We start from the raw sequence: 20,435 nt of genomic DNA, 5'->3' as shown, positions 1-20,435 counted from the left end.
TTTGTATATCTGTAAACCTGGGATAAAGCCCGCCTCACAGGGTTCCTTTGAGAATTAAGTGGAACAAAATGTGTAAAGTCTTAATGTAGCACTGAGTGTGTTGCAATGGCAGCCAATAACTAATACTGACTTATGGATACTCTTCAGGATGAAGTTTTTTTAGCAATAAACTTTTTTTGCATCAGATATGTGAAATAAAAAAATAAAACCCATAAATTCCCTTCTTCCATCGTTTTTCACTCAGTCATTTACAATGATTTAAATTTTATATGAGGTACAGCTTTATTGATGAGTTATATACTATAAGATTCACCATTTACAGTATACATTTCAATGGTTTTTAGTATATTTGCAGAATTGTGCAGCCATCTTGGAAAAGGGAATGACTACCCACTCCAGTCTTCTTGCCTGAATCATCCCATGGACAGAGGAGCTTATCTAATTATAGAATATTTTCAAAATAATTTTTTAGTGTGTTTGTGTGTACTCTTCATAAGGAAGCAGATTGTTTAATAGAATATTTTAAAACAAATATCCAATGTTATACATGGTAGTGGATTTTTTTCTCCTTTACATACAAAGCTTTTTGAAAAGATATTTTTCATCTTTCTAGTTCCTTTTCTGGAATTGTCTTCAAAATTTTATTCATGTTCTTAAAACTACCTTCAGTTGCGGTGGATTTTCTTTTGAAGATAGATGTGAAAGTAACAAAAAATAGTGATTAACCCCCTTTGATAACTAATGGGGGAACTGAAACTGGGTGATACTATTTGGGGGCTCAAAAATCAAGGACTGGTTATAAGTTAATGATAGAAGTGTTCTGGTGTGGTTCATATGCTAACTGTGAAAGGGTAAAGAATCAGCAAATTAATAGAAAATCAGTGAATATCAGTTCAAAAGTTAAATGTCTGTTATAACCATTTCAGGAGTAAATCCAGGAATTAAAAAGATTCTGACAAGCTTTGTACTGAGGTCTATAGATATGTATTTGACTACATGTTTCATCCGCAGTGTTGAGAAGCCTCATAATATTTGTCTAGATACTGGCAGCACTTACCGCTGTTCTGACAGTGAGAACACTCAGTGAGTGCCCTGTGAAACACAAGAATATCAGGGCACTCTGCTCAGTGGTGTCCATTCATTTGCACAAGCAACACCAGTGTGGGATTACCCACATTTCTAGAAAACTTTTTCAACTAGTTCCTTAAGGTACTATGGGGAATTCAGTGGTGCTGAGTTTTGGATAGGGACACCCAGATTGCTAACTTAACCCCAGAACAGAACACAAGTGATTAAATGAATAAGGCATGATTTTATGTTAGCAGTGTGTCTCTTGCAAAGATAAAGCAACCATAACTGACTGACAAATATGTTACACGCATAGGACATAGAAGATGCATTTTTAAAAAACATTCATACTAAATATTATTGATTTCTCTGTCCAGTCCTTCAGGCAGTGTCAAAAACATATATTAATGAGTTATTAAAGCAGAGACAATTCACATCCAAATGAAGAACTCTAAAACCTAGATATTTTTACTTAATATTTTTTATACTCCTTGAATAAAATCGGCACTTCTTCCTTAGGCTGCATTAAAATAGCAAACTTATACTGTTTATATTAGAAATGGTTTAAATTAATCATTTCCGTATGATACATTTGGTTACTTAATTGCACAGATTTTCTTGTAGCTGGATATTTCAAGATAATGCTGTTGGGAAAAAAGATAACTCTGTTGACAATATAAGACAAGAAAGAGCCACATGTCTTCATTAATATTAGAAAACTAATTGTGTAGATTCAGACAGTATCTTGCTGCTGTAGCTTACTCGTGTGCCTACCCTTTCAGCTACTGGCCTTGAAGGTACTGATTGTCTTCATATCATTAATGAGGGAATTGAGGCTAAAGAGGTGAAGTAAAATTGCCCCAAGTCACAAAGGTAAGGCCTTGCAAAGCCCAAACCCTAGTCTATGATTTAAATGCCTGGCCCAGTCTCCATCTCCCTGCAACTTCCAACTCACCATACACTTGACAAACAGGGGCTGAGCACCTACCCCCTACTCTAGACTGTCTGAGGGAATCTGACTACATTTCATGATTAGGAACAAGTCTACCAAGAATCGCTGCTGCTTCCACTGACACAGATTCACAGAATGGTGTCCCCTCCCTCCGTCTACAGTCAGGGGAGAAGCCTAGAGGTTCGAGGGTACCGATGGTGCCATGTGTTGTCAGCGTTGTTCTTTAGTCCCTCAGTCGAGTCCGACTCTTTCCGACCACACGGGCTGCAGCCCTCCAGGCTCCTCTGTCCATGGGATTCTCCCAAGCAAGAATACTGAAGTGCGTAGCCATTTCCTTCTCCAGAGGATCTTCCTGACCCAGGGATCAAACACACATCTCCTGCATTGTCATATTCCCTGCCACCAGGGAAGCCCTGTGTTGGAAGTTAGTGTAGGAGCAGCTTAATATCTTAGTATAATAAGGCCAGGATTGTTAGCAAGGCATGGATAACATTACCTGAAGAGAAGGCAAATAATTTCCTTAGTAAAAATGGGGATTCCAGATGTAAATTAATCACAGTGGAAGTTGTGCTTAGTTTTAGGTACTCCAGGAGAAAACCCACCAGGGCACTGAGTAACTTTTGGCACCTGTCCCCTCCCTCATCCATGGGGACCAGAACTCCTCTGCCTCCCCCACCACGTGCCCCCGACTGCACCCCAGAAGTCAGCAGACCCAGACCTTGAAACCAGAGATACACTGTCCCTCTCCAGAGCAACAGTCAGGGAACAGAGAAGAGAAGCCTTGGGCATTCCCCAGAGGCTGCAAAATGCACAGGTCAAGAGAGGGGACCAGGGGAGGAGGCTTGATGATTTCTCTGAGGAGGAGGAGGGATGGTAGGTAGATCAGGGAACAGCAAGAACCAGTGCAAGGGAAGGAGAGAGGTTAAAGGGAAGGGATGAAGGCAGAGAGGCAAAAAGAACCAGAGCAGGGAGGAGGGAGCAACAGGAAGGTGGGGAGATGGAGAAGGAGAGTCTCTGAAGGCCAGGAGAGGACCCAAATTTCCACCGAAAGACGCATCCCAATCAGGGGCTTGGGCAGGAGGCCTCACTGCTGGAGCCACCCTGGGGGAGACAATGATCTAAATTCTAGTAAACACCTGTTTAAACACACTGGGGTCCTTTGGGTGTTTAGTTTGGGGAAAGACAGATGAGGTTTCCGATCAGAAGGGGATGGTGCTCTGTGGTCACTGCTCTGGTTTCCAGGGCAGGATGACTGTCCTGTCGGACACATTTTTCCTCCTGCTGGAGAAACAGCCAGGTGGACCCCCATGGGTGCTCCCCTCCTTAGAGGCCAGCTAGTGACCCACCTGTGACCAGAAAAGAAAGGCCCCGTCCACAGAGTCTGACATACCAACCTTTGCTTGACCTGACTTGCCTTCTAATTAAAAAGCAGTTAACTAAATCTACCCTCACAGAGCTAGCCTACTAAATCTTCAGGAGAGTTCAAGGACTGAGTTGGATAGCAAAGCTAGCATAATATGAAAATATAGTGTGATATTAATTTCTCTACTTTTTTCTTCTTCTCCTTTTTAGAGTCCCAGACATTCTAGAGACCTGCATTTATTTCAGCTGGTGGTGCAGATTTACAGAGATATATTAAGGCATTAGTTACAGAGATACATTAAGGTTATTAGTATTACTAAAGAATTTTTTTTAATTGGAGGAAAATTTTTTCTTAATATATATATTTTGTTGACTTACAATGTTTCCGGTGCACAGCAAGGTGATTTGGTTATACATATATTATTTTCAATCATAGGTATTATAAGATATTGACTATATAGTAATTGGAGGCAAGTTGCTTTACAATGTTGTGTTGGTTTTTGCTGTATCACTCAGCTCAGTCATAATTATATATATATATATCCTCTCCCTCTTGAGCCTCCCTCCCCTCCCCTCATCCCATCCCTCTAAATCATCGCAGAGTGCCAGGCTGGGCTCCTGTGTTATATAGCAGCTTCCCACTAGGTATTTTAATATGCTGAAGCACAAGCAAGATTTTCTTAAAGTAGTGTAGTGTCTAAAGGCATTTAAAATATGATTCCAAAATCCAAAACATGTTTAAGAATACAAGGTTAGGGAGAGTTTGTTGGTTGTCTTTCTCACATCAGGTTTCTACCTCCCTTTTCCTAATAGATATGGAATTTCCCAACCAAGGAGTTTGGGTTGAATTGGTTCCACCTTCCAGATCTGGGAAAAGACTCTGATGGACTTAATCCAATCATGATAAGCCACCCGCCGCCCACCCCCACCCCCCCACCGCTTTCCCCCCTCACACTGATTGATTAAGAATAAGGACCTGAACACAGGCCAATAAAAGCTAATGTGGCTGAATTCGAGGATTTTTGTTGTTAAGAGTTGAAGCAGTGCCTTCTTATCGGATGTCAAGAGGCATGTGGGCTAGGTTTTTCTGTTACTTGCAAACAAGACATCTTATTAAAAACAAAATCTACTGGGTAAAGGATAACACAGATATCTAAAACTTCTCACTGATCGTTTGAACTTGGAGTTTCATTTTCATAATGAAATCTCATGAGGAACCACAAAATACTGACAATACCCACAAGAGGTCTATGGAAAGGAAATGGGTTCTTTCTCCCTCTTCCATCAACTCCTCTCTCTCCTTCCAAAGGAAACACTTGGGTAAATTTTATTGGTTCTGCAGGAGGTGCTGAGAATTTCAGTTTCAATTGCCTCATGCCCTAATGTGTTAGTAATCTAGATTTTTTTTTTCCTTTTGCAAGTAATATACACCACAACCGCTTAAATATCTGTCATTAGCTGGCATTATTAGCCAGTGAAGAAGCACAACCAGCCTTAATTCCCCACCTGCTAGGTGAACCCTGAGCAGGTGGCAGTGCCAAACAGCTGCAACAAGTGTAACTACAGGTCCATGCGTTGTCTGCCTTCAGGATCATGGAGCCCACTTTGAATGCTCTTTGTGTCCCTCATCACAGAGCAAATATTTGAAAATGTCTGTTCATGCTGCTGCTGCTAATCTAATTGTTTTTGGTATCTGGTTAAATCCCACTCAGCACACATCTGGTGTATATTACATGGGAGAGTTTTCCTCTATCCATAACGCCCCCTCCCTTGCCTATTATGGGGTTCTGGGAAGTTGTACTGGATCTTGGTCCCTTTCAGCAGTTCAGTTTCACAAAGTCTGCATAACACATTGTGCTTGGTGCTTGAGATGGAACTAGCCCCACAAACATTGCTTTGATTTTGTTCACCCCACCTCCCACCCTCAGCTGCAGGGCCCCTGGAACAACTTGTTAACTTCTCCCAGGGTGCCATCAGCACCTTCACTCCCCACCCCCCACCCACCATTCTGGAAGTAATAGGGACCAGAGACCTGTGTGTAGCTGCCTTCTCCAGTTGAGGGAGTACAGGCAATCTGCTAAGATTGGTGTTGCTCTCCTGGTTTCGCTCCCTTGTTGTTGTTGTTTTTAAATATTTATTTATTTGGCTGCATCAGTTCCTAGCTGCGGCACAAAGGCTTAGTTGTCCCGCTGCACCTGGGATCTTAGTTCCCTGACCAGGGATCGAACTTGTATCCTCTGCATTGGCAGGCAGACTGTTAACCCCTGGACCAGTAGATAAGTCCTTTCCTCCCTTGTTGACTAGATTTTTTCAGAGGTTTGGGGGTGGATGCTTCCACAGATCCAAAGTTCAGGCAGCTCGTAAACACTGGGCATGTTGTCAGCTCTCATGGGCGCTGGCAGTGTGTTCCAGGGGAGTTCCTTCTGGGACAGAGGCCTGTGTAAGCCATGTGGCCACTATTGTACCTGAGATCTGAGTTAAAGGACCCTGCTCATCAGAACACACACACATACAAACACACATACACACATTTATCAACACACAGACACCTCTGTCACTGGAGTTCTGGCACTGAGTGCTGGATCAGTGGAACCTATAACCTGCTGATGCTTGAAAGTAACACTATTTTAAAAGTGTGTGCGCTTGGGTTAAAAAAAAAATGGTCCACTTGTCGAATCCTTTTCGGAGCACAAAAGGCAATGATGTCCTCCATTACAAAGTATTGTTTCCCAAGGCTGGGGATAATTCAGTTTCTTGCTGCTTTTCACTGTTCTAATTTGTGGCCCTAGAGGTACTCAAGAATTAGCCTGGTGTTGTAACAGTTACACACAGCAGCTGAGAAGTGACAACAATTCACATTACCCTGAAATTTGAGATTGTTGGGGATACTGTACTGTATGGGATGGCACAGACTATAAAATAAGTGATAGCCAGTTACAGTATGAAATTATATTATTTTGGAAAACTTTTTGTGATCAGTCATCTTGTTGATTCCATTATAATGCTGGATATGATACTTAGAATTCATGGGTTATCTCAAAACCTGAACATTGTTTTAAGTTTTACAAACAATTACAGTGGTTAAAGCTTGGTCAAAGTTTCTCCAAACTGAATTTGATAAACTACACTTAAAGAATCACGACGATTTAAGAAAGGTGGTTTAATTATACATTAAGATCATAATCTTGATTGTAACACCATACGTAATTGATTTTGCTAAAATAAAAACGGGAAGAGTTAATTTATGGAAACTCACAAAAACTGATTTATGTATTGTCTCCCTAATATTAACCCCCAACACACACCACCAGCCCATCATCAGAATTTAGTAAGTAATGGCTAAATTCAGTCATCTTCGGCGTTTTACTGACTTTTCGGTCCTACAGAAACTGCAGCTTTATAGTCATTTTTCTGTTGCATTGATATGAAAGTGTAATTGTTAGAGTGAGAGTAGAACGCAACTGAACAGCTGAATTTATAACTTAAATATTTAGGTGTGTGCTAGCTGAACCCCTATTTGTTTCCTTGCCCCACCGTCCGGAGCCGGTGGGTGGCCAGACCCAGGCCCTCGCCCCTCTAGTTCTTCAACTCTGAGCTCCGGGCAGCCTTCGAGCAGGTGCCCGGGGCGCCGCCCCCGCCGCCCACCTCCTCGCGGATTGGCTTCCGCGGCTAGTGGGCGGTCCCAGGGTGAGGATAAAGTTGGGTGGCGCGCGCGCCGCCTGCGTGGGGTTTCGGGCACCCGGGGTAAAAGCGCTGCGCGCTCTCGCCGCGGCCCGGGCGGAGTTCCCAGTTCGCTCTCCGATCCCGCTCGCCCTCTCCAGCTTCCCCGCGACTCCTGGGTCCGGTACTTTTGGAGGAGGGGGTCAAGGGCCGGGCCTCAGAGTCTCGAGGGTGTCCGAGCGGGCTCAACGCGCTGGCTTCGGGCTGCCGGGCGAGGGGCGCGGTGTGAGGGCCGGGGCCCGGGTGGCTCGCGGGGGCTGCAGGAAGCGAGGGCAGCCGGGGCTCGGCCCCCGCTCCGCCCGGAGAGAGACACCCGGAAACGGATTCACCGCTTCGGTGGCCGCGCGAGCTGGGCGCCTCGGAGGGGGAGCGGGCGGGCGGGCGGCTGCTGAGTAATCCCCGCGGCGGCGGCGGCGGCGGCGGCGGCGGCGGGAGGCGGCGGCCTGGGCGCCCACGTCCCCGCCGCGCGCGCTGCAGCCCGGCCCCGGCTCCTCCCTCCGCGCCCGCGCCCCGCGCAGGTAGAGCCGGGCTCCGGGCGCGCGCGGGGGCCGCAGCGGCTGCCACCCCACCTCGCCTCGGCCCCGAGCAGAGCCTCGCGCGCCCATGGCCGGCTCGGAGCAGCAGCGGCCGCGGCGGCTGGACGACGGAGACGCGGCGGCGGCGCCCCTGCAGGACGCGGAGCTGGCCCTTGCCGGCATCAACATGCTGCTCAACAACGGCTTTCGGGAGTCGGACCAGCTCTTCAAACAATACAGGTGACCGGCGCGCCCCACTCCCCCGCACCTTCCGGGCGATCACTACTCCCTGGCGGGTCCTCGCTTCCCCGATTCGCATCCCTTGGCCTCTGCACGTTGGCCCCGTTTCCCTTCCGCCCCCACCCAGGCTCCGCGGTCCTTTCTCTCCGCGGGACCCGCAGTCTCCCCTGCTTTCTCCCGGCCTCGTCCTGCCAGAGGAGCGCCCTGTGTCGGTCCGCTTCTCTCTCGCGGGTCGCGTCCCCCGCCGCCGGGTCCGGAGCCCGTGGGCTTTGAGATCTGGACCGGACGCGATTTGAGCGGCAGCGAGCCCCGGACTTGCAGGGCCGTGACTCCGGCGAGGCGCGCCGCCCGCGCTGCCTTTGTGACACGGGCCACACCAGCTGCAGCGTGCCTGCTTCGTGCTCCTCGCGTTACTGTGCATCGTTGTGCATTCCAGACGCTTTCATTGTTTGAAAACAGATATGCATAACTGCCTGGCCATGTAGGAGTTAAAAAAAAAAATCCAGCCGAGCTCTGCTCATTCACCTCTGCCTTTTATCTCAAACTCAATCCCCAAAATGAGTTGCTAATGCTTTTCAAGCAAGCGTATGTATTTATGATGGATTTCTCTTAACTCAGGGGTTTGAAGAAAATGGAGGGATTTTAAACATACGTGGGAGTGAGAGGAAGCACACGTGTGTTCAGTTAATTGTTTGATTCGTCTTTTTAAAGAATTGAAGCGAAAGAACTGAAACCTCGTAGCTTTCTCGTGTGCGTGGGAGGAGGCTTCAGTTTCTTTGCGGAGCAGAAGAACCTGCTTTCTGGTTTAGGAAGCAAGTTTGTGATTTGCCCTTTTAGTGTCAGGACTCAAGGATGTTGATTGGCAGCTCCCCTGTCAGTGTTTTAAGGGCCAATTGCTGCCGGTCTTTAGAGCCGGTGTTTGGTAGGTTTTAGGGAACTCCTATGCAGCTGTGATTGAGCGCCACTGCCTGTAAGCAAAATGAGAGGAGAGCTCAGCCTGTGGGATGCAGGCGCCTGAAGTTTTCAGACATAAAAGAATGGTGGTTTTCGCCGTTGGGAGCGTCCACAAGCGTAATGGCAAAGCGAGTATTTCACAAATAAAAACTTTTTCACTAAGACATTTTACTTTTAAATCAGTTTTGAAGGAAAAAAAAAAAAAACCCGCAAATGGAAACTTCTTAGCTCTATTCAGAACATTTTATTTTTAAAGCATACAAATCTGATTTCAACCCAGAGTTTCATCAGGGATTTCCAGAGGATAGATTTAAAAGACTTACTTGTCTCTCAATCTCTCATGCAGGTGTTTTTTTTTTTTCCCTCCGAGCCATCTGAGAATGTATTTAATGAAAAATTTTATTTACTGTGCTTTGACTTTTCCAAAAAGACATACTAATTTATGTTGTATGAGAGGGGATGGAGAAAGTCTTATAGAGTCAAGTTAGTTTTCTTTGGTTGTTGATCAAGATATGGTATTGCTTCTTGCTTTGAAATGTTCTGTTACTTTAATGATCTCTCCACCCCTTCCAATTGCTTTAATGTACTTAAATTCCTGTCTCACGGTTCCCAGATACTGAAAGCATGAAATAACTCGCTTTGCCTCCCGGCCCTATGGACTGTAGCCTGCCAGGCTTCTCTGTCCTTGGGGTTTCCCAGGCAGGGATAGTGGGGTGGGTTGCCATTTCCTCCTCCAGGGGATCTCTTCCTCCCAGGGCAGGGACGGAAACTCTGTCTCCTACGTTTCCTGCATTAGCAGGTGGATTCTTTACTGCCGAGCCGCCTGGGAAGCCTCTATGCATCATTACTAGAGGGTGAATTATGAGTGCTAAGGAAGGCGTTTCTCTGCGAGTGTTGGGGGTGAGGGGAGGAGGTGTCCAGGCAGGATTTCCACTGCATAGTTAGGAGCTGTGGCTGTCTGCTTGTGTTTTGAAACGGGAACCAAGGATAAAGGAACACGATGTTGTGGTATCTCTTCTCTGCCAAGCACAGTTCCTTATATTTGAGCTCCTCTAGTGACGACAAAGGAGTGAGGTGTATTTCGTCCTCAGTGTTCTCAGTTATGAGGCACTCAGCTTCTCAGTGTTTAGCATGGGCCAGGACATAGGTGCTGTGGTTCTGAATCCAGGGCTCTTTTCATTAAACCATTCTTTACTGTCCCATCCGACTGATTATATTTTGTAATTTGCCCCGTGACCTTGTTTGCCAGCAGCTTAAACTCTTTTAGGGGTGGATAGTAGTAGCGTCATCCTATCAGCTTCCCGGCAGCCAGGGCTGCCCTAGTTTCGCTACTTTCGTAGCTGCTGACTTTGATTTCTCAGTTGGCTTACTTGCCTGTAAAGTGGGAGTCGCGCATTTTAATAGGTGGTTAGTATTAGAATCCACGGTAGCTGGCACCATGTAAGCCATCAAACACTAACTTTTGAACTTGATGCTTTCTCCACTATTATTGTACTTTCTACTTGATGGCGTGGTTTGAGTAGAAGACAGAACGTCCCGAACGCAGGTAGCCTTTCTCTTTAAAGTTGGCCTGGACTGTGCACATGCGCAGTCGCGTCTGCCTCTTTGCTACCCCTGGGCTATAGCTGGTGGGCTCCTTTGCCCGTGGGACTGCCTCAGCAAGAAAACTGGAGGGGTGTGCCATTTCATTTTCCAGAGGATCTTCCCAACCCAGGGATCGAACCCGCGTCACCTGCATTGTACTAGGATTATTACCACTGAGCCACCAGGGAAGGCCTCACATAATGCATTTCAAAGACTTAGGTCCTACTATCCATTGGGACACTTCTCTTCCCTTTCCAGGGTTGAACGGGCTGCTGGAAAACCCAGCAGTGGTTTCATACTCTTTGAGGAACACCTCAAACTCAGTTTATTTGCTGAAGAGAGAACAACTTGATTATCTCATTCCTTAGGATTCTTCTGTCACCGCCCTTCCCTTTCCAGTAAACATTCTAGAATTTTATCATTACGGTTTAACAATAGAAACATTTGTGTCTAGTGTAACAGTAACACTGTAAGAAAATTAAGGCAAGAAGGTCACTTTCTTGCCACATTACTAGGATGATAGTTTCACCAGCAGCTGCCTAATGAGAAATGATTACTTCATAGAAACACTATCGTGAAGGTCATTCTGAATTAGGGAAAGCTGGGGTTGTATAATTTAGATATTATACAGATAGGAATGTGGGCTTCCCAGGTGGCTCAGTGGTAGAGAATCTGCCTGCCAGTGCCGGAGACACAGGAAACACGGGTTCGATCCCTGGGTTGGGAAGATCCCCTGGAGGAGGGCATGGCAGCCCACTCCAATCTTCTTGCGTGGAGAATCCCATGGACAGAGGAGCCTGGTGGGCTACAGTCCATAGCAAAGAGTTGGACGTGACTGAAGCAACTTGGCATCATGCACATACACAGTAGAGGCTTTCTCTTGAGACGTAAGACTCCATAGCTGGAATTTCAAAATGGAGCTGTCACTTCTATTGTAACTATAGTAATAATATAACAAGCTGCCCAGTTGTGGATGCTGAGCCCCCATCATGTGCTTGGAGATGTTTTTGCAGAGGCTGAGACAGATTGGTGCTGATTTAAGCCCAACAATATATACCTTTGTAAGTGTGTGATCCTGATCCTCCATAATCACATTCTTTGTGTTGATCTGAGGGCTCAGTGCTGTAATCCAGCAGTGCTCACTCCCCTTCCTACACACACACACTTTTAACTGATGTTCATGTGTGTGTGATACACACTCAGACCTTTAGGACGTCAGACTTACGACAAGAGGCTGTGGCTATGTGCATGAGGCAGGCTCTAGATTTTTAGGTGTTGAGTTGCAGGTAAGCTTGGCCGGTGGGGAGAATCTGGAGATGTAGCCATGGCTGTTGTGGCCTGTAGGACTAGAGAGAAGCAATGTGTAACCCAGCTTGAAGGAAAATCTTACAGGGGAACTGAGGCTGAGAGCCATGATGGGATAGAAGTGAGCAGGTTGAAAGAGAAGGAGTTGGGGGAGGGGTGGGAGAGGAGAACACGAGTGGAGGTGGGTGGACATGGAACTCTAGGAGAGAGATGTGAGTTGGCATCTGGAGAAGGGGGGTGAGACCTGGCAGCTGATCAGTGTTATTAGGTTGTCACGTCGGATGGGTTTTCCACACTTGTTTTCTTCTCAGATCTGCTGCTTGGTCCACGTTTCCTGTGAGTCAGTGTTGCCTTTCAGGGTGTTCAGTTAACTCATGCTCTCCGTGCCCCTCACCCACCACCGTGTGGCCCGCACATCTGTAATTAACACCCGGCTGCTTGAGTCTCAGGGTCCTGATGTCACCATCTTTCTCTTTGGGGCTTGAGATGTTACTTTTGTAATCGGCAGACTAGGAGAGGTGAAACTCTGAACTCCAAGGAGGACAGCGGACATTTGGAGCTCCTGAGCTGACGAGCTTTGCGGTTCTTATTTCACAGGCCTGGCACTTACTGTCCCTCTGCCCCTTGAGGCCACCATTTCCATCTCTTGCTTTAATTCCCGGCATTCTTTCTGACCCTAAGACATCTGCACTATTTACCCCTGCCAACACGACTGCCACTTTCTGGCTGTAGATATTATTAAAAAGTCCTGTTTGGTCATTGTCAGGTCAAACAAAAAGCATATAATAGAATGAATGATCACTGATGATAAATATGCATAAATAAGGGCTTGATAGAGAATTAGTGCATAGTCGGTATAACGAATTGTGATATTTTTCTTTTCTGTCTTAAAGTATAAAAATGGCAAAAATGTATTAAAAACAAAAACTCATGTTTAAAATGAATGTACAGGTCCTAAATTGTTTTAACACATTTTATGGCATATACAATCAAACTATTACATGTGGCCTTGTTTGTGAGCAGGTTGATTATAGAGCCAGTCTCACTGTAGAGATGGCTCAGTATAATTCGAGATTTCAGACTAGACTCCATGGGCCAAATGGGGTTGACTGGTTTTGTAAATAAAGTTGTTTTTTTTTTTAATTTTTGGCTGTGCTGGGTCTGTGTTGCTACACGGGCTTTCTCCCGGCTGTGGTGAGTCGGGGCTACTCTCTAGCTGCAGGTCTGCAGGACTTTCATTGCGGTGACGTCTCTTGTTTCAGGGCACAGGCTCTAGGGTACGCAGGTTTCAGTAATTGTGGCACGTGGGCTCAGCAGCTGCAGCTCCCGGGTGCTAGAGCACAGGCTCAGTGGTTGTGGGCACGGGCTGAGTTGCTCCATATGCATGTGGGATCTTTCTGGATCAGGGACTGAACCTGTGTCTCCTATGTTGGCAGGTGGATTCTTTACCACCAAGCCACCAGGGAAGCCCAGTAAATAAACTTATTAGGATACAGCTAGACTCACTTCCCAAACGAACTTTTTGGCCAACCCAGTATCTTCTTTGGTGGTTCAGTGGTAAAGAATCTGCCTACCAGTCCAGGAGCTGCAGGGGACATGGGTTTGATCCCTGGTTGGGAAAGAACCCCTCAAGGAGGAAATGGCAACCCACTCCAGTATTCTTGCCTGGGAAATCCCATGGACAGAGGAGCCTGGCGGAGTTGCAGAGAGTGGGACAGGACTGAGTGACTAAGCAACAACAAAGTATTATGTGAACAACAACAAAGTATCTTCATGAAGAAATGAATAGCTATACAGAGCCTACAGCCCACAAAGCTTAAGGTAGTTACTTTCTGGATCCTTACAGAAAGTTTGATGTACAAACAGTGGTACAAACCACTGTTCTTCCTGGAAAAACTTGAAAGGCTGCTGTAAGAGACCTGAACCCATATGTGTCCGAGCCTTTCATGTGCCCAGCGGTGTGTTGGATGCTCTGGACTCCAAGGGGAAGCCTGCAGGTTGCCTGTGGGCTCCACATGATCTGGCTGCTCCCAGAGCTAGGTGCCTGTGCCTGGCTGCCAGAGGCTCCGGAGAGTCCGTAGGTGCAGAGATGCAAAAAAGGAGAAGCAACAGGAAGCAGAAATGGTGTGGGCAACTAGTGGGAGGGAGGAGGCTCAGTCGCTGCCCTTTTCCACCCTTCTCAGCTCAGCGGTGTGTATATGCAAAGGCTGGGGGATTTTTTTTCTCCTCCCAACTATTGCACTGTCTGAAAAGATTCTAATTAAATATTCACATGGCTTAATTGGGATGTTTTTTAAAAATGCAGTTGCCTGTAGAATAACGGGCAAGTTTACAGGAAATTATTAGGAAAAAGTGACCACCTCTACAGTGGGGGTGGGGGTGGCATGAGGCTTTCTCTTCCTCTAGTTATACGAAACCCCCTGTGGACCCCCCAAACACATCATTGTGCTTCAGGGGTTAGACGTTTTGCACAGACTCTTAAAAAAGAGCAAAAACGTTTATCTATTAGGCTGTGCCGGGTCTTAGTTTTGGCATGTGGGATCAAGTTCTCTGAGCCGGGACTGAACCTGGGCCTCCTGCGTGGGAGCACAGAGTCTTTACCACTGGACCACCAGGGAAGTCCCTGCACAGACTCTTCTTCATCCCACTTTTTACACCCCAGTCTCCTCTGGAGATCAAACCAGTCAGACCTAAAGGAAATCAGCCGTGAATATTCATTGGAAGGACTGATGCTGAAGCTCCAATACTTTGGCCACCTGATGCAGAGAGCCAGCTCATTGGAAAAGACCATGATTCTGTGAAAGATTGAGGGCAGGAGGAAAAGGGGACGACAGAGATGGCATTACCAACTCAGTGGACATGAGTTTGAGGAAGCTCCAGGAGAGAGTGAAGGACAGGGAAGCCTGGTGTGCTGCAGTCCATGGGGTCACAAAGAGTTGGACACGACTGAGCGACTGAACAGTAACAACTCCTCTGCCAGGGTTGCCCTCCTCCTTACCCAGTGACAGCAGAGGGACTATGAAGAGGGAATTGGCTGAGAAGGACTCTCGGAGAAGAGAGAAGATAAGGGAAGCTCAGAGAGCAGATGGCTGTTATTTCAAAACCTTGCTTAGTGCCAGTTCTGCCCCGTGAAAGAGGTTGGGGTGCCCAGGGAGGAACTCCTCTCTTAGACTTTTTCCATTGCTTCCTCTGTCTCACAAGTTCACAGTATGCTGTCCGGCTGGTAACATAGGTCTAATCTGGGATTGAATGGATCTTTTGGGGGTGGACCTGGGGATCTAGTCCTTACTTTAAGGCTTATGATTTGGGGAAGTGCATCCCAGTTTCTGGACAGGAGACTTTGCATGCCTGTTCTTTGAGGTATAGTTGACACGCAGCACCCTCGTTTCAGGTGTTAACACAATGATGTACTATTTATATGTGTGTTGTGCAGCAGTCGCCACAGTGAGTCCAGTTAACATTTGTCACCGTGCATAGTTACAAACATACGTCCTAGAAGGCTGTTTGTTAATTGCTGTCTCGATGGTGTAGTGATTTCTGATGTCTGATTTGAAGACAGGACTGGACTCTTCTTCGTATGTAGAGATGCTTGCTGGTTGGCCAACTCTACCCTTTTCCCTCTAGCTAAGGTTGCTTTCTCCATCTCTTCCTTCTTGCTCAAGAATTTCAGAACATGAAAACTCGATACACAACAGGGAGTTACTGTTGTCTTACAGGAAAACGGTCAGTCTGTTAAGACAGAGAAAGCCCTTTGAGAAGGTCTACTGTGTGCTGGGCTCAAAGGTGAGAAACAGGTGCCTGCTTCAAGCAGGCGTTGCTCACTGAATACCTGTCAATCTGCTGCACAGTCACTTTAGCAGTCTTACTCAAAGCTGGAATGTCTGGGAAATTGCTGGTTTAGGTGCCTTTTCCGAAGATACATCAAAATAAATACATAAGAATCATAAATTATTGGTAAATACTAGGTGGTACTGTCTCTGTGCTAGGTCACACACTCCCCGTGTGTTCATCCTCACTTTATTTTCCCCATAGTCCTGTGCAGGGTGCTCTTGTCACCTCCCTCTTGGGGTGGGCGGGGGGTGGGGGGTGGGGTGCGTGGTGCCCAGTGATACTGGCTGAGCTGCCCAAGGCCTCACAGTAAGTGGGTGAGCTGGGTTTGACCCTAGGGTGTCCGGCTGCAGAGCCTGTGTTTTTAACCACTGCACCACACTATCCTGTTTTTGTAATAACCCTTACAGTATGAGAAGTTGGCTTCCATGTGGCTCCTGTCACTTTGGGGTGAACTCCCCACTCCAAAGTCTGCAATGCACACTCCGGCACCCACAGGCAACCCAGTAAACCACCAGAGAGGTCTGTCCACAGGGAGTGTGTCACCCCGGTTTCAGATGCCCTTTGGCTCCCAGCTGGCCTCGGGGTGAGGTCCCAGGTCTTGTCCTAGGATGGATGTGCTCTGATCTGGCCCGTCTGCTTCTCTGCCTCCCTCCTGCCCCTTCCTTGGTCCCTTCCTCCTTAGCTGTGCTGGAGAATTTTGAGTCATCTGACTGGTTCTGACTTGTCATTCATGACACAACTCAGGTTCCCAGGAGGAGGTGCTATGGCCCCTTGGTTGCTCCTCCATCCCTTCATCCAGCTCTGTGATGTGAGGTCGCTGTTGACATGGCTGCCTGTCTGGATGCGAGGGCTGAGATGGGTAGACGTCTCGTCAGGTGTGCCTGAGGCCACCCTTCCTGAGGTTGCTGCAGACTTGTCATTGCCCTTTATCTGCATGTTCAGCCCAGGGGCACTGCCTGTTAGGAGCCTTGCTTCCTCCAACCCCTGCTGCATTCTGATGTGTAGTGGGCACATCCAGACCCTGTGGAAAGGCTCTGAGCAGCCCTGAACTGGGGCTCTGTGTTTCATATGTAGGTAGCAGGGCTCCTGTCTGGCCCTTCAGCCTCTTCCCTTTGGTGCATCCAGGCTGCCCAGTGCTTGGTGAGGGGCAGTGTGGAGCAGGGCTGCCAGCCAGCCTGTCCTGGTCTTGACAGGCGCCATCAAAGGAAAAGTGGAGGCTCTGATGAAGTCTTCTGCTTCTAAAGTGGCCATGGGTCTCAACTGCATCCAACCTGGGCAGGTAGCTCCTGGGCTGAGCTATCTTCTGCTCCTTGTTGCCTCTGGCAGGCAGACCCACCTTTCACGTCTCCCATCAGCCACCCCCGGTGCTCTAGGCTGCCCCGGGTGGGGGCTGCATGACGTGCTGGCGTCACTTGCCTCTTTGGCATGAGAAGGTGACAATCTAGCTTCCTGACTCCACAGTCCCTGTCCTGAATTTCTGGATGAACTGGTCTCTGGAAAAACTTGGAGGCTGGGAGGAGAAGCTTTCCAGACAGGTGGCTCGCAACTCTCTCAAATCTAACACCCTGTTTTTGTAACAGATGTTTTGTAATTCTCCTTCCACGATCCTAAAATGAAATCGATAGATGAAATGACCTAAGAAAAAAATGACCCGTGACACGTACACTGTCTAAAAGTCAGCACAATGCCCAAATAGTATCATAAAGGAGAATAAGAGATTCATAATAGAAAATTACACGTATTTCAAACCATAAATGCTCAGCACACCTTCATCAGAAGATAAAGTCATTACGTGCTTGCACCTGTGTATAATGAATAAATTTGGATTTGAGAGACAATCTGAAGCCATTCCATAGCAGAAAAACGAGAGCTTAGGTGCATTTGACGCAAAAGAGGTAACAGACCACACTGTTCTGTGTACGTTAAGAGAAAGCAGAGAAAGCCTTAATTGAAGTAAGATAATGCGCCACGACAAGCCACAGGCTGTTGACATGGAGAAAATAAGGAAGCATGGCATTTTTGTAATGAGCCTATGTCAGGGTTATGTCAACATAATTCCCTGTATTAGGACATAGGATGTGTGCTGACAGAGGGTCTCACAAAACAAACTCCCATCTTTAAATCCCGCACCAAACCAATTCCTCTGGAGACCAAAGCCTGTAATAGATTTCTCAGCTTAGAGGATGAGTTGGAAAAAAGTTTATAGCAAAGCTGGGGCAGGAGATGTATAACACTCCTCCCAAAGGTAGTGTCAGAGTATGACAGAAAAATAAGAAACCCCAAATAAATAATTTCTGTGTGCAATTCTAATGATACAGATTTCAACATGCTATAGATCCTTAATAGTGGATGGCAAAAATGAAGCTTATTCATGAAAATCCTTAATTAAATAATGAAATATCTGGATTTTCATGGTTCTTTAATAATTTGGCTTTAACTATATTTAAAGGAGTTTTCAATGTCCCTGTGAAATTCTGGCATGTGACTTTTGCAAACGCGGGCTGGCGTAGCTGTGGTGTGTTGTCAGCTCAAATGCCACAAGCGGTGTTGCTGTTGGTGGCATAGTTTTCTAAAATTGTGAAGACATTTTGACAAAGGGTATATTTAAACACGGAGAGAATGGTCTTGTGCTTCTGTGTCCAGGGAAGTGGATTCTAGAACTAAACAATGGAAAACTGTGTCATGCACGTGAATTTCCACACGTTCGGGGGTTGTGCAGGACGTGGGGTGTGATACTCAGGACTCTGGCACATTGAGGATGGCCAGGTCCTGGGCGCATTCTGCTACAGTTGTTGTGTCGCCCCAAAACGGCCCCCACAGGTTTCCCAAGGACCTCCATTAAGAGGTACTGGGCTTGCGGGTGTGGAGCTCAAGACAAGGTTCGTCTCTACAGCTGGGATCCCAGGGCTGCTGGGATCAGAAGCAAGGGGAGGCAAGCCCTAGCTGGCAGGGCCACCGGACAGCGCTTGTGCTGGAGGGGGCAGTGCCCCCAGTGAGTCTGTGACCTGGTGCGAGGCAAAGTGCAGGGTAGGCCTCCTCCAGGGATGGCCCCACTGGCTGCTGCTTCTAAACCCCGGCTTTTCCAGCTCACACACGGCTTCTTCCAGGGCCCAGACACCTCCAGGAAGGGATGTCGACACAGGTTCTTTTGTCCCCTTCCAAGTGGAGGGTGGACCCCTGGGGCCCCTTCCCATCTTCTTTCTCATTGCAGAGCCAGCCTGCAGGACCCGTGTCTTTCCAGCCTCAGATGATTTCAAAGGCCTCCTCTCCCGAGTGTCCCACTTGGGTCTTCCTAATTGTGAATCTCAGGGTATAAAATAGTCCATAACTATATAGTCCAAACTATCTCCTAAGAAGTATGATTGTATTAAAAATCTAATCGAAAGGCCAAGATTGAAGAGGTGAGCAAGCTTTTTGCCCAGTAGGTTACTCTCACACAAAAGGGGTCAGATCCTCAGAAATCAGGATGCAATTGCCCCAAAGTTAGAAAGTCAAGGGGACCACAAAAGTGATTCCTCTAGAATGGAAGGAGATATGGCAGAAAGTGTCGTGTCGATTTTCTGAAAGCAGCTAGCAGGAACCGCACCACCACCACCACACATACACATATACACAGTTTAATTTCAGGTAGGGCACCTCCATACACCGACTCCCAGAACTTTCCGTGGACCCACCCTCAGCCATGCCATTACCTGTATCCCATGGTACATGTGCGCTCAACCTGTTCTTTACCTGCTTGATTGCATCATTGTACTCCTGGGTGGGGCTTTTCTAGGGCAAAGTTTCTGAGGGTGATGTGTCTCTCTGGGTTCCCATGCTTAGTAAGCATTATTTGCTGTTGTTCCCACTTTGGCCTCTGATCGTCTAGACGGGCGCCTTTTGCTTCTGAATTCACTCTCTTGCCTCATTACTATAGCAACCCTCCCTCAGGTTTTACTTCCATGATGTAAATCGCTCACTGGATAAACAGATTTTCAAATGTTTGTATCACTTCATCTCTATCATAAGTAAAAAATGTTAGTACTATTCTAACTGGACAGAAAAGGAGGAAACATGACTTTTTATATCCAAATCCAAGTTGAATTTACTAAATGACAGAAACTCGGGTCTTGGGAAGCAATTGGTTTAAGTGGAAATCCACACTGCGTGGCATCTGGGGGGCTGCTTCCAGGATAACCAGTCACTGTTCAGGCCTCAAATGCTGCTTGTATGCCCTTCCCACCCTTGTCTGGAATAGTGAATTGCAAAATCTCTAGTTATGTATTGTCAGCTCATCTCTGGAGCAAAGAAGAGTGGAATATCTTTGTGTCTTGTCAGTCGGGCTCACCCTTAACTTTTGTTGTTATTCAGTTGCTCAGTCATGTCTGACTCTCTGCCACCCCATAAGCTGCTGCACACCAGGCTTCCCTGTCCTTCACCATCTCTTGAAATTTGCTCAAAGTCATGTCCATTGAGGGCTTCCCAGGTGGCGCTATCAGTAAAGAGCTCACCTGCCAGTGCGGGAGAGATAAGAGATGCAGGTTCGATCCCTGGGTTGAGGAGATCCCCTGGAAGGAGGGCACGGTAACCCACTCCAATATTCCAGGGCTTCCCTGGTGGCTCAGACAGTAAAGAATCCGCCTGCAGTGCAGAAGACCCTGGTTCAATTCCTGGGTCAGGAAGCTGCCCTGGAGTAGGGCATGGCAACCCACTCCAGTATTCTTGCCTGGAGAATCCCACGGACAGAGGAGTCTGGCAGTCATAGGGTCACGCAGAGTCGGACAGGACTGAAATGACTTAGCACGCACATGTCCATTGAGTCGGTGATGCCATTCAACCATCTCATCCTCTGTTATGTCCCCTTCTCCTCCCGCCTTCAGTCTTTCCCAGCATCAGGGTCTTTTCCAATGAGTCAACTCTTTGCA

At 47.1% G+C, this 20,435-nt stretch overlaps 1 protein-coding gene across 2 annotated transcripts in view; it reads left to right on the top strand.

Moving 5' to 3' along the window:
- The first annotated feature begins 7,102 nt into the window (after positions 1-7,102).
- The window catches only part of TTC39C (tetratricopeptide repeat domain 39C), a 100,811-nt gene continuing 87,478 nt past the window's right edge, over positions 7,103-20,435 (top strand). Inside the window, exon 1 of one of the 2 annotated variants that reach the window (XM_069569007.1) lies at positions 7,103-7,857. In XM_069569007.1, the coding sequence (XP_069425108.1) occupies positions 7,706-7,857 (152 nt within the window). In that variant the 5' untranslated portion in view covers positions 7,103-7,705. The remainder of the gene's footprint in view (positions 7,858-20,435) is intronic. The other variant, XM_069569009.1, reaches the window with a different exon arrangement.

Source organism: Ovis canadensis, chromosome 23 (genome assembly GCF_042477335.2).
Source record: "Ovis canadensis isolate MfBH-ARS-UI-01 breed Bighorn chromosome 23, ARS-UI_OviCan_v2, whole genome shotgun sequence".
Lineage (NCBI taxonomy): Eukaryota > Metazoa > Chordata > Mammalia > Artiodactyla > Bovidae > Ovis > Ovis canadensis.
Note: the sequence above shows the minus strand (reverse complement) of the source record. Positions and strands in the feature narration are given on the sequence as shown.